This window comes from Leiobunum rupestre, chromosome 10 (genome assembly GCF_980474605.1).
Source record: "Leiobunum rupestre chromosome 10, qqLeiRupe1.1.hap1, whole genome shotgun sequence".
Taxonomy (NCBI): Eukaryota; Metazoa; Arthropoda; class Arachnida; order Opiliones; family Sclerosomatidae; genus Leiobunum; species Leiobunum rupestre.
Window position 1 is genome coordinate 43,900,817 of NC_143393.1, and position 19,974 is coordinate 43,920,790.

General features: G+C 37.3%; 1 protein-coding gene across 1 annotated transcript in view; it reads right to left on the reverse strand.

Moving 5' to 3' along the window:
* Nucleotides 1-15,613, reverse strand: part of LOC149925998 (protein gooseberry-like) — a 28,550-nt gene extending 12,937 nt beyond the window's left edge. Inside the window, exons 1-3 of the mRNA XM_090160067.1 lie at nt 15,416-15,613; nt 15,197-15,337; nt 13,177-13,390 (exon numbers count right to left, since the gene is read on the reverse strand). Coding sequence (XP_090016193.1) covers nt 13,177-13,390; nt 15,197-15,337; nt 15,416-15,505 — 445 coding nt within the window. The 5' untranslated portion in view covers nt 15,506-15,613. The remainder of the gene's footprint in view (nt 1-13,176; nt 13,391-15,196; nt 15,338-15,415) is intronic.
* Between the last annotated feature and the right edge of the window lie 4,361 nt (nt 15,614-19,974).

The following is a 19,974-nucleotide window of genomic DNA, read 5'->3' on the forward strand; positions in this document are numbered from 1 at the left end:
CCTCAATTTATCGAATCTGAAAGTAAAACTAAACCTCTAGACTAGCTTTAAACTGATTAACAATGTAACACTATTAATGTTTTGTAGTATGTTTACCGTTATTAGACATTTTATATCGATAAAAAGCTAAACACATTAAAAATCCTTAAAAAGTAATTTATGTTACAACTTTTTATTTTTCCGATTTGTGGAAAATTTCGCCATTTTATTTTTCCGGAAAATTAACAACACTAGAATTTTTGGAAACCCCGTAAATTAGCTTCACCCTGAACACCGAAGTACCGCGTGCGAAACACGTCTACAGGCGCACAAACCATAGTGCATATTCTTTACGCGCGATAACAATTAAGCCGATAAATCTAATTCGAGCGTCGGATTTGTGCGCGTCTTCACTCCCTCCGGTACATCGCGAGCGGGGCGTCAAAAGACGTCATCCCATTGTCGAAGGGGCGAGGCGACAATACGCGTCATTTGGTCGCGTTGAAGAGCGAACAGCCTCCTACCATTTACAATCCTATGAAGACGGGCCATTGTCGCTCATCGGATCGCCGTCAACAGCTGGGCCGCCCAGGCGATGTCGTACGGGTGGCCTTTGTCCGATTCCCAGGGGTCAAGCGGGTCACCTTTTACCCCAGGAAGAATCGATCATTGTCCATCTCTCGCGATATAAACTCTGCGTATAGTGTCGAGTATTACCGTCTCTCACCTGACAGAGCGTACGCTACTGGGGAGGTACGCGAATTTAACGCTACGCGAGTGCTAGCTTAGCGGCGGGATCGCTCGACAAAAAGTCGCCGGTAGCTTTTAACTTTTCAAAGCTTGTAAATGATATTAATGTTATTGCAAAGGCTTTTCTTCGACTCCCGTTTTTTTTGTCGAGAAGAATTTTTAGCTGGCGCGGTACCTTTTAGATGCATTGTCCCCTTTTTGGCGTCGACCGTCCGACCGCCGCGGTGGCTAACACGCCGCCTCTGTACGAGTATAAAGAGCTGTTTTTGCCTAAATATCTTTTATAAATGGCCTTTACTCTTTTGCGGTGGCGACTTTGATGTTTGGCGACCCACGGTGGGATCACTTTTAGTGGAAGATATTTTGCGACCGATAACGCGCTGAATTTTATATTGCTGTTTTGCCGCTTTCGGTCGGTTAAAATGCTCAAATGGGTTCGTGAAATTGAATTTGTTGAGAATAGTCCATCGATGGGTGTCATTTGTAAAAATATGTTACACTTTATTTCTGATTTTTATGTGATTTCGGGTGATTTATCACAATTTTTATTTCTGTGATTTCGGGTGATTTCTTACAATTTTATTTCTGTGATTTCGGGTGATTTCTTACAATTTTATTTCTGTGATTTCGGGTGATTTCTTACAATTTTTATTTCTGTGATTTCCCACAATTTTATTTCTGTGATTTTGGGTGATTTCGGGTTATTTATCACAATTTTTATTTCTGTGATTTCGGGCGATTCCTTACAATTTTATTTCTGTGATTTCGGGTGATTTCTTACAATTTTTATTTCTGTGATTTCGGTTGATTTCCCACAATTTTATTTCTGTGATTTCGGGTGATTTCCTACAATTTTTATTTCTGTGATTTAGGGTGATTTCCTACAGTTTTTATTTCTGTAATTTTGGGTGATTTCCTACAATTTTTATTTCTGTGATTTAGGGTGATTTCCTACAGTTTTTATTTCTGTGATTTTGGGTGATTTCCTACAATTTTTATTTCTGTGATTTAGGGTGATTTCCTACAGTTTTTATTTCTGTGATTTCGGGTGATTTCTTACAATTTTATTTCTGTGATTTCGGGTGATTTCTTACAATTTTTATTTCTGTGATTTCCCACAATTTTATTTCTGTGATTTTGGGTGATTTCGGGTTATTTATCACAATTTTTATTTCTGTGATTTCGGGTGATTCCTTACAATTTTATTTCTGTGATTTCGGGTGATTTCTTACAATTTTTATTTCTGTGATTTCGGTTGATTTCCCACAATTTTATTTCTGTGATTTCGGGTGATTTCCTACAATTTTTATTTCTGTGATTTAGGGTGATTTCCTACAGTTTTTATTTCTGTGATTTTGGGTGATTTCCTACAATTTTTATTTCTGTGATTTAGGGTGATTTCCTACAGTTTTTATTTCTGTGATTTCTTACAATTTTTATTTCTGTGATTTCGGGTGATTTCCTACAGTTTTTATTTCTGGGATTTAATTAAATTTTAATTTATGTGCTTTCCACGGAATTCCAGTGATTTCCCACAATTTTAATTTCCGTGAATTTCCGCGATTTCTCATTAGTTTAATTTCTGTGATTTCCGGGGATTTCCCATAATTTTAATTTTCATGAATTTCCGCAATTTCTCACAATTTTAATTTCGGGTGATTTTGGGTGATTTCTCAAAACTTTATCGGTGATTACCAGTCATTTCTCAAAACTTTATCGGTGATTACCAGTCATTTCTCAAACATTTATATGTGATTTCCAGCTTTCAATATTCAACTAAAGATTATAAATTTGAAATTTAATACTTAAATTAAATTAATTAATTTAATTATAATAGTATATTGAGATCGAGGTTTAAATGATATAATATCCGTTAAAAGGCCAATGAATTTATAAAAAAATGTACATGTAAAAATTGTAGCAATGCCAAATCAAATTGCAGGTAGTAACTTAAATTTTATTATGATTAGTTTAAATTTTATTATGATTAGTTTAAATTTTATTATGTTTAGTTTAAATTTTATTATGATTAGTTTAAATTTTATTATGATTAGTTTAAATTTTATTATGATTAGTTTAGATTTTATTATGATTAGTTTAAATTTTATTATGATTATTTTAATTTTTTATTATGATTAGTTTAAATTTTATTATTAGTTTAAATTTTATTATGATTAGTTTAAATTTTATTATGATTAGTTTAAATTTTATTATGATTAGTTTAAATTTTATTATGATTAGTTTAAATTTTATCGAACCTTTAACAAAAAAACGGGAAAGTGGCACGGATGCTTAAAAATGTCAATAAAATGAAATAGTCCATTAAAATAAGAGGGAATTTAAATCAAATCTATTTTAAAATCCACAATTAAGATGAAAATAAAATGGTGTCGGGCACCTTGATTTTCGATATTACTGGAGAAATGAGCGTTGGAAATCAATTTATGGTAGCGATTAATATGAAGGATGCGTACACGGCACTTACATTCCTGTTCGGGACAGGGCCACTGTTCTCGGACCTCCCCTGAGCCACTGCTCTAAATGCAGTTAAATCGTTAAAAAGCGGAATTTCAGAGGAAAATTTTTATCTTTGGTCTGGCAAAGATAACATTTTCTTTCAAAACACGGTGGCCGAAAGGGACATTTTCTTCGCCGCGCGGTACGTATCGGTATCTGCCGACGATCGCGACTCCGGGACGTCAACGAAGCCCAAACACGCTACGCGAAAGTGTAAGGAGTTTCGTCGTCCGTCAAACTCGGTTCCTTATCACCGGTCGGTTGAGTGCCATAAAACTTTCTACCGTGTTACGTGAACCAGCGTCGGCGTTGCTTTTAACTGAAGGGCAGCCACGCTATATTATAGAGACCTTAACAAGTTCTACAAAGGAGAAATTTAGTCCGGCGCTTATCTACATTCGTCAAATCGAATATTTCGGATGAAAAGAACGCTAATATTTATAACAATATTAATTTAATTAATTTTACTATAATTGGTTTAATATTAATTTAATTGGTTTAATATTATTTAATTGGCATAATATTATTTAATTGGTTTAATATTAATTTAATTGGTTTAATAATAATTTAATTGGTTTAATATTAATTTAATTGGTTTAATATTAATTTAATTGGTTTAATATTATTTAATTGGTTTAATATTAATTTAATTGGTTTAATATTATTTAATTGGTTTAATATTATTTAATTGGTTTAATATTATTTAATTGGTTTAATATTATTTAATTGATTTAATATTAATTTAATGGACTTGATATTAATTTAATGGACTTGATATTAATTTAATGGACTTAATCTTAATTTAATTAGTTTATTATTAAATTAATTCATTTGAAGTTAATTTAATTAGTTTAATATTACATTAATTAACTTAACTAGTTTAATATTAAATTAATTAATTTAACGTTAATTAAATTAGTTTAATATGACATTAATGAATTTAATGTTAATTCAATTGCTTATTTTAATTCTAAATTGAAGATTTTTCGTTAAACCTCCAGGCCTACTAGATAGATGTCTCCATATCCGTAGAACGGACATCGACGAAGCTTGCTTTTACATACTTTCTCTCTTTACCCCGAGAGCCAGTTTGCAGATATTCGAGGGCAATTCTAACGTTATCAATGGTGTCAAATAAAACGAAATTTATGAAAATTATCCCTTTATCAGCGTATAATTCCGGCGCTACCTATGACGCGCCGGATTAAAAACCATTAAAAACTTTAGTCGCCGAGACCGCCAAAGCATTTAATAAAAAAAAAAGAGAAAAACAGGTAGTCCATGATTAATTAAATAGTTACGGGGAATTTAAAATTGTGATCTAATCGTTAAAAATGTCTCTTGGCTGACGGCAGGGAATTTCTGCAGACGGTCAGTTCGAAGAACAGTTCTTGGGAAGACTTTTCACAGTTTATTTTTCCATTAGTGAATGTTTTAAGGGCTTAACTGTTTGCTTACAAATTACACTATTTACGGGTAGGTCTTCTTCATTTTCGCTTTTATTGGGATGGGTAAAAATTAATGGGCTGATAACGAAGGTCATGGAAAAATCATTATAGGTGCAACTCCACGCATTGATCAATTACGTTGTTAACAAGTTGGCCAGCCAAAATATACCTCTCCTCGTAAGAGTTTTCAATTTTCAGTGCAGCGTAACTATATCCGTGCGGTAGAACGCTCACCTGTCGTAGAGGGCTCGGGTTCGAATCCCGGCCGATTCAAAAATTATACTACACCCAATGACAAAAAGAGGGCGCTTTTGGAAAAACCTTTTCCCTGATTCTAAGAAACTGGGTACGCAGTGATTACCCTTTGCCCCGAAAATGCGAACGCGTTCGCAGGCCTGACAGACAGACCCACAGACAGACTGACAGACAGACAGACAGACACGGTGGTTGTATAATAATATTTCAGACAATTTAAATAAAAAATGGACGATTTTTATCACAATTTAAATTACTGAGTTTTGACCTTACTTTATTTTAATTAAATTAAATTAAATCGATGCGTTACGTTTCTAAAAATTATCCGATAAAATATTTATACTTTTTAGTTTATTTTGTATATCACGTAAGCAATTACTTAGGGTAATATCCGAGTCAAGTTGGCCGTATTTCTATAACTATGTCCATTTGTACGCGTCGCATAAACAGGCCGTTTTATCTTTATTTGACAAACGACCTCAAACTTGACGAATTTATCGTTCCAGCCAGTGCCGTATTTCCACCTAGGCCAACCTAGGCCGTGGACTAGGGACCCATCCTTTGAAGGGGCCCTTCAGTGACTGTAATTACTGTATTCGAAGGCATAAATTTATAATATCAATCGTAATTTATATTGATGAAATTCCTAAGTAGAAGATTTTGTTTTAAAATTACCAAAATTTCTGCCTGCCAGTTTACGGACGCAGCCTTAAATCACATTGTTGCATAATTATCGCATATTAGGTCGACGATTGTTAAGAGCTTTTATTTAGTAATATAACCGTAGAGCTCAGACTTCTACGCTGAATCAGGGAAATTCAGGCACAGCCTAATTCCTGGGATAAGAGTAAATGCAGCGCTTGAAAAGGGGGCCCAGACTCCTTATCTGCCTATGGGCCCAGGATCTCTAAGTCCGGCCCTGCTTCCAGCTCGTTTGTAAAAATCACTATGTTAATTTACGTTGGAAAATCATAAGTTTAAAGTCTTGTGTTACATATTACCAGAAATATATATATTTCTTACTAGGGATGTAATTCGCTTTTGAAAACACGTTTGGGAAGATAAAATAGTGCCATTATCATCTTTATAATAGACTTGGAAAATTTGGGGTCATGACGCGGGAAATTCGTGTACAGCGGAATCCACCTCGAGGCAGCGAAAATACTGGTTTCATTTTAATGGCCTAGAAAAGCACTTCTCTCGTAAGAGATATTTTATAAGCTTCTGATATTACTGAGATAAAAGGATTTCCAGCATACATTTTCTACGTAAACTAAATAATTATAATTATCTTTAGTATTAAATATTTCCTTAAGTGAGACGTTTTTGTTACAAAAATTTCAAATTAGAGCCTAGAACCCAAAGACTAGAAAAATCTGTTGAGAGTCATGATCATGAGTACATCATCGAGTACTCGGCTTTTTTGAGGTAGTGTACTCGAACTTGACCTCGAATGAGTAATTGGAGAATACTCGTTGATTACCGAGTACTAAAAAATTGCATAGTCGGGTACCCGATTACTCGATTAAAGGGAATATAACCTCAGGTATTTGGTGTGGAACACCAACGCTTGCAGCTCTGGCCGCTCTTGCCTTTGGCATTAGAAATGTTTGGCGCCACTGTGCAGGGAAATTTGAAAAATTTAAGGGGTCTTCCATAAAGATGGCTTTGCAGGTTATATTCCCTTTAAGCTGCTCACTAAACTCGTCGAGTATTTGTTTTTTACCTCTCCGAGGGGATTTTGTACCCTAGGAGGGGTTATACAACCACCGTGTCTGTCTGTGGGTCTGTCTGTCAGGCCTGCGAACGCGTTCGCATTTTCGGGGCAAAGGGTAATCACTGCGTACCCAGTTTCTTAGAATCAGGGAAAAAGTTTTTCCAAAAGCGCCCTCTTTTGGTCATTAGGTGTAGTATAATTTTTTAATCGGCCGGGATTCGAACCCGAGCCCTCTTGAACGACAGGTGAGCGTTCTACCGCAGAACCACGGATACAGTTGCGCTTCACAAAAAATTAAAAACTCTTCCGAGGAGAGGTATATTTTAGCTTGCCAACTTGTTTCCTATCCGCGTTGCTTCAAAGTTCAAAGAGGGATTTTTACAACTTTTTTGGGGGGGGGGGGGGCAATAAACGGTACCTACAAAGTTGTGAAAACTGTGGTTCATTTAAATTAAAGGAATATTTTTCAGCATTGAAAGTTACTTTATACTCCTTTTAAGTTTAATTTAATAATTACTCGAATGAAACCAGCTCCTAATCAAGTACTCGATAACCCTACTCGTTCAAAATATTACTCGAGGTTTTTCTTTCAGGCCTAAGTCATCAAGCGACTTTTTAAAGCCATTAATTCAGGTGGCCGGGTTACAACGCGTAGGAGGGTGGTGGAAAGCCCTGCATGCCACGCGAGCCAACAGCTCCCTACACTAACTATTATACCGTTAACCTCGACAAGTTTTTATGGAAGGGGAAACCGAACAGCTCGGTTGAAAACCCCTTAAACAAGTGGGGGGGGGGGGGGGAACTTGCAAACTCAACGCGGAAGGAGTTGTTCCGAGTTTTCATCCAGTGCCACAAGCTGGGATCGAACCCGGCTCCTCTGGCTGCGAGGCAAAAGTGCTAACCACTCCGCCACCTCATTCAAAGTTTTTCCTTAATCAAGCATTCGATTACTCGACCCGACTTCAATATTACTCGACTCGAAATTGGTTTACTCGATACCCGACTCGATTGCCTAAAACCAGGTCTAAACTGAAATCGTCCACTAACGCGGGAAAGTATCATCCTGTTGGCAAACACGACCTTTAAATCGAATTCGGTCGAGGAGGTCAAGTTGGGTGATGATTCCTGTATGCTTTCAAATTAGGCCCGCTTTCCAACGAGAATCAATTGGCAACGGGCATCTTCGCGATGTTGTTTTTATAAAGGCTCGTATAGCGTCGAGTGTTTACTCGCTCGGATTGGATCGGAGCCGGATGATAGATGAAGAGTTTACCGTATAGAATATTTAGGAAGGTGCGAAGGACCCCGCTGGTCACTGCGGGAGACCTTTCGCGTCTCTCGCTGACCACCTCGCGAGCCTTTTTGATAGACAAATAACATCACGCGGTGATCGTTTTCATTAATCTTATTCTCTTTTGGCGTTTTTTTAATTCAATTTATGAAAATGCTTCTTAGTAGTGTTGTCAGTCGGAAAATGTTCCGCGGAAAATGACCGAGTCCTTTTTTCCGGAAAATATTCCGTATTTTTCCAAAAAAAATAAAAAAAAGTTGTAATTCCATGATTAGTCTAATATATTGTTTGCAAATTTAAATAAAGCGGCATTTTCGCCTCATTTTTTCGAATCTAAAAGTAAAACTAAACCTCTAGACTAGTTTAAACTGATAAAAAATGTAACACTATTTTGTAGTATGTTTACTGTTATTAGACATTTTATATCGATAAAAAGTTAAAAACATCAAAAACCCTTAAAAAGTAATTTATGTTTATTTTTTATTTTCCACAATTCGGAAAATTTTCTGGAAATTTTCCTGCATTTCATTTTTCCGGAAAATTAACAACACTACTTTTTAGCCATAGAGCGGCCAATTCGCGGTTTTGAGAATGGGCCCGGGCCCCAGTGAAGCGATTATTCCGGGCTGGCCCCAAGAGAGGCGGTGTCATTGGAGACAACTATACGATTATGGAGAGAGAGTAATTTTCGGAGTTGCTCTTCCCGTACTTTTAATATAACCATAAGTTTATAAAATGTCTCTTTCGAGAAAAGTATCCATATAGGTCATTAAAATGAAACGTGTTCCTTCGCAGGTTCGACGCGTATTCCGTTGGGCGCGAATTTCCTGTCAAACCGCGGATGTACACAACGCGCATCGCGGCCCAAAATTTACTGCGCGTATTACTTTTACTAACCATGTAAAATGTTAAAATTAATAATTTGTACTAATTAATAAACCATTTTCCTTCTGCAATAGTTTTAAAAACTAGCTACATGATGAATTTCGCCCCGCACTTTGATTTCTTTCAAAAAACCACAGGATCCTGTGAACTAAGCATGGGTACATGTTTAAAGCCAATAACTTTAGCAAGATAGTGAGACTAATACTTATGTATATTATACACTTCTGATAGCAGTATTTCTACAGGATATTTGTACAAAGAATCTCAGTATTTCTACAGGATATTTGTACAAAGAATCTCAGTATTTCTACAGGATATTTGTACAAAGAATCTCAGTATTTCGTCAAGATAATTGTACAAAGAATCTCAGTATTTCGTCAAGATAGTTGTACAAAGAATCGCAGTATTTCTACAAGATAGTTGTACAAAGAATCTCAGTATTTCTACAAGATAGTTGTACAAAGAATCTCAATATTTCTACAAGATAGTTCAAAGAATCTCAGTATTTGTACAAGATAGTTGTACAAAGAACCTCAGTATTTGTACAAGATAGTTGTACAAAGAATCTCAGAGTTTCGTCAAGATCGTTGTACAAAGAATCTCAGAGTTTCGTCAAGATAGTTGTACAAAAATCGCAGTTGTACAACTGTCTCAGTATTTCTACAAGATCGTTGTACAAAGAATCTCAGAGTTTCGTCAAGATCGTTGTACAAAGAATCTCAGAGTTTCGTCAAGATAGTTGTACAAAAATCGCAGTTGTACAAACAATCTCAGTATTTCTACAAGATCGTTGTACAAAGAATCTCAGAGTTTCGTCAAGATCGTTGTACAAAGAATCTCAGAGTTTCGTCAAGATCGTTGTACAAAGAATCTCAGAGTTTCGTCAAGATCGTTGTACAAAGAATCTCAGAGTTTCGTCAAGATCGTTGTACAAAGAATCTCAGAGTTTCGTCAAGATAGTTGTACAAAAATCGCAGTTGTACAACTGTCTCAGTAGTAGTATTAAAAGAACGGTTTTGCTAAATATCCGAGGTTCATTGGTCAGGTAGGGAAAAGTCCAATGCGCTTGTTTTAGCATAACTCTATACTTAACGATAGCTATATGTGGAGTGACGTGGAATTGATGCCATACCCCCAAAAACCAGTACCTTCATGAGTTAGATGACGTTTTAGGCCTAACGATATTGTTTGGATGGATTAACTAACGCACATGGATGTTCCGCGTTAGTTAAAACGTAAATTGTTTGACCGTAAACTATCGCTACGCCCTCTTTTGGATAGGTAGCGTATTAGCGCTTGGCAGCCATGTACACCCTACTCTAACCACTTTTTACATCTCCGGGGCAAAGTGTAATCACTGCGTACTCAGTTTCTTAGAATTAGGGAAATGGTTTTTCCAAAAGAACCCTATTTTTGTCATTGGGTGTAGTATAAATACTTTTCAATTTGCGTGAGTACCGGGCGGGATTCGAACCTATAAGCCCTCCTGCACGACAAGAGAGCGTTCTACCACAGAACCTCGGATACACGGCTTGCCGACTTGATATGTTACGTAAATAAGCGAATTACAGGGTTATGCCAGATGAAATAGAATAAAATTTGACACATTGTTGCGTTTTCTGCGTGGTAAAACACAGTAATTACGACACCCAGATTTAGGCATATCTCTCTATTTTTGACAATAGCAGACGCTAATCATAGGCAAGGTTGCTAGGTCGTAAATACTATCATACCAAATTGGTTGATCTTAAAGGGAATATAACCTGCAAAGCAAATTTTATGGAAGACCCCTTCAATTTTTCAAATTACCCTATGCAGTGGCGCCAAACATTTTTAAAGCCAAAGGCAAGAGCGGCCAGAGCTGCAAACGTTGGTGTTCCACATCAAATACCTCAGTTTATATTACATTTAAAGTTCATTTTGAGCGTGAAAATACGCCACCATGTTAGGGTATAAAAGCAGTTAAATATGTCTGCTATACCTCACAATGTAAAGGTATGGTCACTCGCAAAAACGTTATTTAGAAATAAGTCAATAGTTGCTAAAAGAAATTATTCGCGTTAAAATAATTTTTAAATTTAAAATGCCCGAATCTTGATGTTTCGTCGCACGTGTAATTATTAAATTCACATAATAAAATCGGATCACACGGGCTTAGCAATATTTATCGGCATTTGTTGTAGCCAATAAGATTATCCCTTCCAAACCAGCGCGCGCCAATTTCTACCAATGAACCATTAAAGTTTTTCAAATAAATTTCTTTTAAGATCTATCGCACTTGCTTAATCTCTAGCTTAATCCTTGGCTTAAGCGATTATTATTAAAAGGAAATTGCGTCAGTGCTGCCAGACGTACGATAATTATTGTACTCGTCTATATTTTCGGGCCATTTTTGAGCCGTACGATAATTTGCTAGATTCGCGACCGAAAACTATCGCTACGCCCCCTTTGGTTCGCCATTGAAACCTAGATAGGTTTAGTGGCTAAAGCAGTCGCTATTAGTTTTTCCTCACCTTTATTCGTAAATAGGATTTTAAAAATATTTTAAATGTAATTTTTGCATTGTTTGCTTATATTTTGATAATTTTATTTAAAAAAAATGTTTTTATGGCATTTTAATTTGTCTGTAGCAGACGCTAGATCATACGCGCTACCTCGCAGAAGTTACGCCACCTACACTCGTTTCGGTCGCGAATAGCACGCTATTTTCGATAATTCCATTTCAGCATATAATAATATACGATAATTTTCCAATTTCACTGAAAACCTTTTAAAACTAGCTTTAATATCATTTTGATTTAGTAACGAATTTTTAAATAGGCCCTTTCACTAAGTTTAACGCCAATATTTATACGAATTTAGTCATATTTTCTGCCGATATTCAAGCCTACCATATATTTATTTCTGGTACGATAATAGACGCTTAAATAAAAGACTCTACGTGTCGAAAAGGGCATCGCTTAATAATATATTTCCGGTTGGTTGGTTATTGGATTCACCTTGGCTAGCCAAAGAAGCCAACTGCAATCCATACTCAAGCCAAATCAAGTAAACCATGTCCATCATTCAATTAATAAACTAACGATTGTAAGTTTTTTCCTAATTTTACGTAAAACTCTCGGTTAGGCCTAAGACAATTTATTTTGTTCTCCTCGACGCAAAAATTATCCGTTAGGCCTAAACTCCAGTTTTTCGCGTCAATGCTCACCTAGTGTTACCGGTTTACACCCATTTCGCTCAAAATAGTTATCCCAATTCCAATTTCTCCCAATCCCATTTCTCCCAATCCCATTTCCCCCATTAATCCTATTCGTCCCAATCTCATTTGTCCCAAAATAGTTATCCCAAATCCCATTTGTCCCAAAATTACACTTGGTATAAACATGAATCTAAGTTTTATTTTAATATGCAAGTACATCAAATTTTGCCCATATGAATATGGTAAACCTAACCTAAACTAACCTAACCTAACCTAACGCCAAGTAAATTCCTATTTTATTAGACAATGTCGTCAAAAAATATAATGCCGTCAAAATGTTACGCTCTATTTTTTTCGACATATCGACTCGTACCGATGAGATCTAAAACCGCGCAATTACCATATATTTGGAAAATAATGATTGGGAGAAATGGGAATCCATTTTTTTGGGAAACGTACTTGATCGTTGGGAAAATGGGAATACATATTTTTGGGTTAAATGAACTCCGGTTCGGAGAAATGGAATTGGGACAAATGGGACACCATGTTTTTGGGAGAACTGATAACTTTGGGAGAAGGTAAAATTGGGTTAAATGGGAACATACCGTGTTACCATATTATGGGAAATTTCCCATATTTTGGGGTCCATTTTGGCTCTGTGGGGCAAAGGTAATTCTTTCAAAAACGTTGATTTTGTGGGAATTTCCATGTCTGCGGGTATTTATCCTATTTTTTTTTTATTTGACTATCAATAGAAAGCACAAAATTTTCTAGAGCAGTGCATATTCGTGAATCTTGGAATTTTTTAAATAATATAAAGGAGGCGCCTCCTAATACTACAATCAATCAATGCATAGGCCTAACAACCAAAATGTTTAAAAATTGTAATTTTAAATAAAACTTTTCCAACAATTTTGAAAATTAGGGCATGTTTTCTGTTGAATTTTCGTTGTGAGTGGGGCTAAATAGGGGTGTGGGAATTCGTGGTAAATTTACTATCCAGCAATGGGAATTTCGACTTCCGAACATTGGCAACACTGTGTTCACCATCGCGGCATATTTGACCGTAGCGAATCGCTGAATTGGTTTGATTGAATCGCCTATTTATCTTTCAGGAACTAACTAAAGTAATTACCTCCGAGTATCCCGTCGATGCTGTGGTCGGCTCTCTTTCCGTTGTCGGAATAATCGGCCAAGTCGAGGAAGCGTCCGGTGCCGTAGCCGGAATTCATCGCGGAGGAAGCGAGCTGGTGCATCCCGGGTCCTCCGTCGCCGCCGTGTTTGGAGCCCCGCAGCACCCGGCTGATGGAACTGACACTCGGAGCCGTGTTCTTGTCGCAAATGCTCTCCTGGAAAATACCATCCCGATCCTGCCATTTTACTTTAAAACCTCTCTACGTTTAAATCCCCCCCGGCAGCCAGCGAAAAGGACTGGCAAAGCCTTAATGGGATTGTAGACCATTGGACCGAAATCCCATTCGTCCGAATGTACCATTTAACCGAATTCCAATCGACCGAAAACCACGTTTTGTGCGGTTTTCATTCAATATACCGTTAGTGATACATATTCATATATCGTAGGTTACGTGACGATAGTATATCTAATTTAGACTAAACTATGTCTTAAATATTTATTATTTCGTACCGACGTGTATTTTTTTCCCTTGAAATTTGATATTTTCCGGGTTTAATTTTGGAAAATAAGCTTGATAAGACCCGACGTGAAATAGTTGCCTACCATATCTAACCTAACCCAACCTAACCTAACGTAACCCAATCCAACTCAACCTGAACTAACCTAACCTAACCCAACCCAACTCAACCTGAACTAACCTAACCTAACCCAACCCAACTCAACCTGAACTAACCTAACCTAACCCAACCCAACTCAACCTGAACTAACCTAACCTAACCCAACCCAACTCAACCTGAACTAGCCTAACCTAACCCAACCCAACTCAACCTGAACTAACCTAACCCAACCCAACCCAACCTAACCTAACCTAACCTACCCGAAGTGAAAACGAACCCGATTTAAATTTCCCATTCAACTGAATCCCGCCATGTTGGGCTATAAACGAAAATACTTTTCGGTTCAATGGGATTCGGTCAAACGGGATTCGGTCCAATAGTATACAACCCCTTAATGGCTGACTTCATAGTTATTCGGTTTACTGTCTTTCACTGGAAGCTGGCTCGCTGCAAGACACATTTGCTACGCAAGCAGCCGACTCCCAGTAATAAACAGAGTAAACCGAATAAATATGTAGTCGGCCTTTAAAGGGAAAATACACCGCGTTTACGTGTTACTTTGGTTAGAACAACCATCAAAAATTAATAATAGTTACAATAGGTGTTTCTATTAAATATAACAATGAAAATTAGAAGTACAAAATGTTTTTATCCGCGTCACGAGCGCCAGTTATTTAGGCGCTTTACTTGAAAGCGAGTTTTGCACGCGGGTTTCAGATGCTACAGCTAGACGTTACGTCATATGTAACCCAATTACTCATAAGTGTGCCTCTGTTTAACATTTCTGTACTAAAAATTTAAATGAGACCTTGTTTCACAGCCACCAAAGAAAATACGGACTACCGTCGCGTAAAACTGGTTTTAACTTCTTTCCCTCCCCGACAGAACTAGTTTTGATAACGATAAAACCGTCATCGACTGGGAAGTGACGTCAATTACGTCATATACTCGCAACAAGGTATCATTGAGAAAAAATTATTTCTGGCACACTTATGAGTAATTATGTTACATATGGTTACGTAGACAAAACATTGTCACATGACCTCCCGTATTTTACAGAAACAGCTATTGAAATCTTGTCTCTATCCCAAGAAGCGTAATAACACTTAAATTATACACTTATTGTTTTAATAGTATTTTTCTGACCGAACATTTTGGACTCGAAACCGAAATGAGTAGCATACAGGCCCGGACTGGCGCCTAATCAAAATATTTCTAACCTTTTTGTTATTTCAGATAAGAGACAAAAGTCTAATTATAATTAGTATATATTTTTGACAGCCTTTCTAACTACAAAATTTAAATAGTATTTGGAAAAACTGCCGTAGATGGCGGCAGACGTAATTACAACCCCCGGTATCTTTGCCAGTTCCTTTCATTGAGTTTAAATATTGCAATTATACCTTGATGAGTCTATCGCGGATTTCCCAGCTGAAGATTCCAGGGTTCTCCTTCTTGTACTCTTCGATGCGTTTCTCCACTTCCGGGGTGGCCACCCGGGGCTTGCTGCCGCCGATCACTCCTGGCCGGATGCTGCCCGTCTCCTGGAAATCGAATTTCATTCTCAGTTTTAAATATCGCTTCACGTCCATTGGACATTTTTATAAAATCATTGTCCTGACCTGGTATCGGTTGAGGATCTTGGAGACGCATCCGTGGGACACGCGCAGTTGCCGGCTGATGACGCACGGCCTGACGCCTGCCGCCGCCATCTCGACGATCTTCAGCCTGATGTGGTTGGGCAGAGGTCGCCCGTTGATGAACACGCCGCCCAGTTGGTTCACGCGACCTTGACCTGCAATTAGGAAAAGTGGTGTTTTAGACTTTAGTTCACCATGTACTTCTCACCAAAGAGACACCCAAATCTAATTCGCAACTTGTGGGTAACGACAAATTCCGCGTTTTCCATTAATTTTTTTAATTTACGGCGGGTTTAGTCTCAGTTATTAAAAGTTAACGTTTTTATACTACAATATATACCAAAAAATACTCTGGTACTCAATCCGAATTGATAGACCTCGTCCGAAAAGAGTATAAGATTGTTAACTTGTTTAATTCAACTAAAAATAGATCCAAAAAATCCATTAAAAAATTATATTAAAAAGAGATAAAGTATTACTTTAATTTTTCTTACTGTATTACGTATTATATTAACAAGAGTATTTTAATTTTTTACTGTAATAAGTATTATAATAAAAAGAGATTAAGTTTTTCTTTAATTTTTTTACTATAATACGTATTATATTAAAAAGAGTACTTTAATTTTTTACTGTAATACGTATTATATTAAAAAGAGTTCTTTATTTTTTTTACTATAATACGTAGTGTATTAAAAAGAGTACTTTAATTTTTCTTACTGTAATACGTATTATACTAAAAAGCGTACTTTAATTTTTCTTATTATAAAACGTATTATATTAAAAAGTTTTCTTACTGTAATACGTATTATATTAAAAAGAGTACTTTATTTTTTTTTACTGTAATACGTATTATATTAAAAAGAGATAAAGTTTTACTTCAATTTTTTTACTTTAATACGTATTATATTAAAAAGAGTACTATTTTAACTGTAATACGTTTGACCTTTGACCTCGGTAAGTCAGCTATTTGTTCCCACACTTTGTCTCAATAGCGTTATATATTGTCATGTTTTCTTTAATAACTACACTCTAAATTGATTAGTAATGTAGTTTTTTTTGTAGCAATTGTAGAAATGTGGTAAAACTATCCCGAAGTGGGGAAGTGAACAGCGTGGCTGTACGGTCGGGAACCACCCAGAAGCGGTCGATGGCGTTCGGGCTCTCGTTATTTTGGGTGGTTCCCGGCACTAAACGACTCTTAATTAAGAAACCATTCTAGCTGGCTATTCTGGAAATACGGAGACCACCGTCGATAATCGCTACTGCCTTCCCGACCTCCCGCTGTTCGGACGCTCATCGTGGTCGCTTCGGGATATACCCCCTCCAGCTACGAAATGCCAATGATACCACGTTACCCGAGGGGAAAATGCCTAATAATTACTAACTGCTTGTGACTTGGTAAAGGCGTCTATGGAACTGCAGAGACATGGACCCTGATTTCATTATTGTTTCACGTTAAAGGCCTAGGTTTTCTTCTGCCTGTCCCCCTTTAAATTAGGCCAACATGTTCAGCGGTTGGCCTACCACCAGGGTATTTGCGCTCCACTAAGTTAATTTAAAGGGGGACAGGCAGAAAAAAAACCTAGGCCTTTAAGTTGCGTCATGTGATCGGTTATTGCCGATTTTGTTCAAAGTCGGGCGTAATGTAGACCTAGATGAGATATGAAATTTCCCAAAAGGAGACGTTGCACTACCAATTCAATTAGCCATGGCAAACGAAAATGTTTTTAACCACTTAAAACAAAAAATCTCCATTTAAAAAAGCATGGGATTTTCTCGGTTTCAAAGGGAGGATCCTAACTACGAAAATTAAAAAAAAAATTAAAATCACGAAATGGGTAATTTGGACCCCATTTAAGTAAATGTCATCACGTTTAGGTAAATTGGAACATTTTTGGGTAAAACAAGGAAAAAATATTATTTTAGTTTTAAGTGGTCAAAAACATTTTCGGTTGCCAGGGCAAATTGAATGGGTAGTGCAACGTCTCCTTTTGAGGTATTTCATATCTCATATAGGTCTACATTACGGCCGATTTGAACAAAATCGGCAATAAACAACTCGGGTATTCTCCTTGTCAGTGCCGGATTAAGGACTAAGCCTACTAGGCACAGGCCTATAGGACCCCAACAACAGAAGGCCCCCACCACTGATGAAAGCAATGGATTTTTCACTGATTCGGTTTAAGAGAAAAACATATCAGGCTTGTTGCTTTATTATTTGAAAAATCATTGTTCTCGTGACATCAGCTCAGCTTCGGGACACGCGAGTTTGGCGTTTTTACGCTTTCCTTACATAGGCCCCCACCAAAATCTGCCTAGGGCCCCACCTTCAGTAAATACGGTACTGCTTAGACTTTAAGATTAACTAACTGTTACCGTGGTTACGTTATTGCTTAACTTTAAGTTATTCGATGGACTACGATAACTAGTGGCCTAGGGAGTAGGGACTATGATCATTTCCCGTAATCGGTGTACTGCAGAGGCGTAGCGAGGGGATGGCAGGCGAGGCATCCGTCCCGGGCGCCGACGATCAGAGGAGCGCCAAAGAGGCACCCAAAGTATTAAAACGGATATTGTATTATACATATTACACTCATTATTGTTGAAAATTAAAAAGTTGAATTGTGAATGTGGCATTTTCTGCCATTCGGTAGTCAAGTTTTACGGGCTTTTGAAGAAAGCTTATTTTTGATTAAACATTCAGTTATTTTTATAAGTTCTTGAACGTGACTAAAGGCTTAAATTAGCAATATTTGTCAATTTTACGGAGAGTATTGTGAGAGAATGCTACAATAGAAGGTCAAAATTGATTTTATTTTGTTAAATATAATTACAATTATCTGTTTGTCATACTTCGTAATTTAAGTCTGACCGGGCGAAAGTGGGGGCAAGCCTGATAATGGGTATATAATGGGTAGCTGGGGGGGGAGGGGACGCAAATTTGGGAGTTTTGCCCTGGGCGCCAAATATCCTCGCTACGCCACTGGTGTACTGTAACCAAAGCCTGTACACAGTTTCAGATTCGTGTGTACAGATTTTTAGAAAGGGCCCTACGATGAGTAATTATGAGTGAAATACGATTTTGAGACTGCATTTTCGTATTTCTTAATCTTATTACTTTCCCTACACAGTTTGAGTATTGCCTCGCGAATTTGTAACGCTTCGAATTCAATAGATTTGGGTTTTCTTTGCCGGGGATTATCAGAGGAGGTGGTTTACTCTTCAATAACCCAAAATCGTAGAAATTGCGAGGGCTGACTACTCGAGATCGGTAATGGGTTTACACTCTGGCTGAAATGATAACGGTAATAGCTCCGTAATAGCTCCATAATAATTATGTAATTGATCTAATTTATCCCTAATATCTGTATTTGCCCAGTAATCTCCGTAATCGTTATATAATTGCTAATCTCTGTAATAGTTCCCAAATCATCTTGTAATTTTTGTAATCTATCCGTAATATATGCAATTGCTCCGTAATCATTATATAATTGTTGTAATCTATCCGTAATTTATGCAATTGCTCCGTATAATCATTATGTAATTGTTGTAATCTCCGTATTATCTGCAATTGCTCCGTAATCATTATTTTATTGTTGTAATCTATCCGTAATATCTGCAATTTTTCCGTAATCATGATGTAATTGTTGTAATCTATTCGTGATCTCTGCAATTGCCCCGTAAACATTATGTAATTGTTGTAATCTATCAGTAATCTCTGCAATTGCTCCGTAATCATTAATAATTATGTAATTATTGTAATCTATCTGTAATATCTGCAATTGTTCCGTAATCATGATGTAATTGTTGTAATCTATCCGTAATATCTGTAATAGCTCCGTAATCATAATTTATTTGTTGTAATATATCCCTAATCTCTGTAATAGTTCCATAATCATTATTATAATGGCTGTAGTCTAATGCGTAATCTTTGTAATCTTTCATCTTATTAATCAGTTAACAGAAAACTTACGGTTTAAGTAATCTGGTCTAACCATCCCGTAAAGACTGAATAAACGAAAGCTTCATTACCTTGAAAGGGGTAGCCGGTGTAGAGCGGCCTGATCCCCAACGTACTGGATACGGCCATTTCTTCAAAACCAGGAAAAACCACCAAATGTTGACCAACGCGACTCTTTTACTGGCGAACGCGTCACGAACTCTTTCCAAATCGTTTATATATATTTTTTCTTTCGCCGAGTCCCGCACGTGCGCGCTATCCTGGGAAATCCCCGAAGGATCTGACCACGGGTCGACGCCGTGGTCCTCCAAAGTTCGGGACACAAGGGGTGGGGAGGGGGTAGCGGGGGGGGGGGTGAAATCGCGGGGTCCAGGGCCCTCTTTGTCCGACGACCCCCGTGGACGCGTTATTTTAACTTTTCCAGCGAAAGCATCGTCGATTGTTGGAGAGAGCGCTTTTCGGCGAAGAGGTCCCGTCTTGTTTTCGGTCCGGGGCCACGACACAAACGGTGCCTCCTAAATGTAGATTATCACTACACGTTTTCGGGCCATCATCACCGGTAATGGAGGGAGGAGAGGTC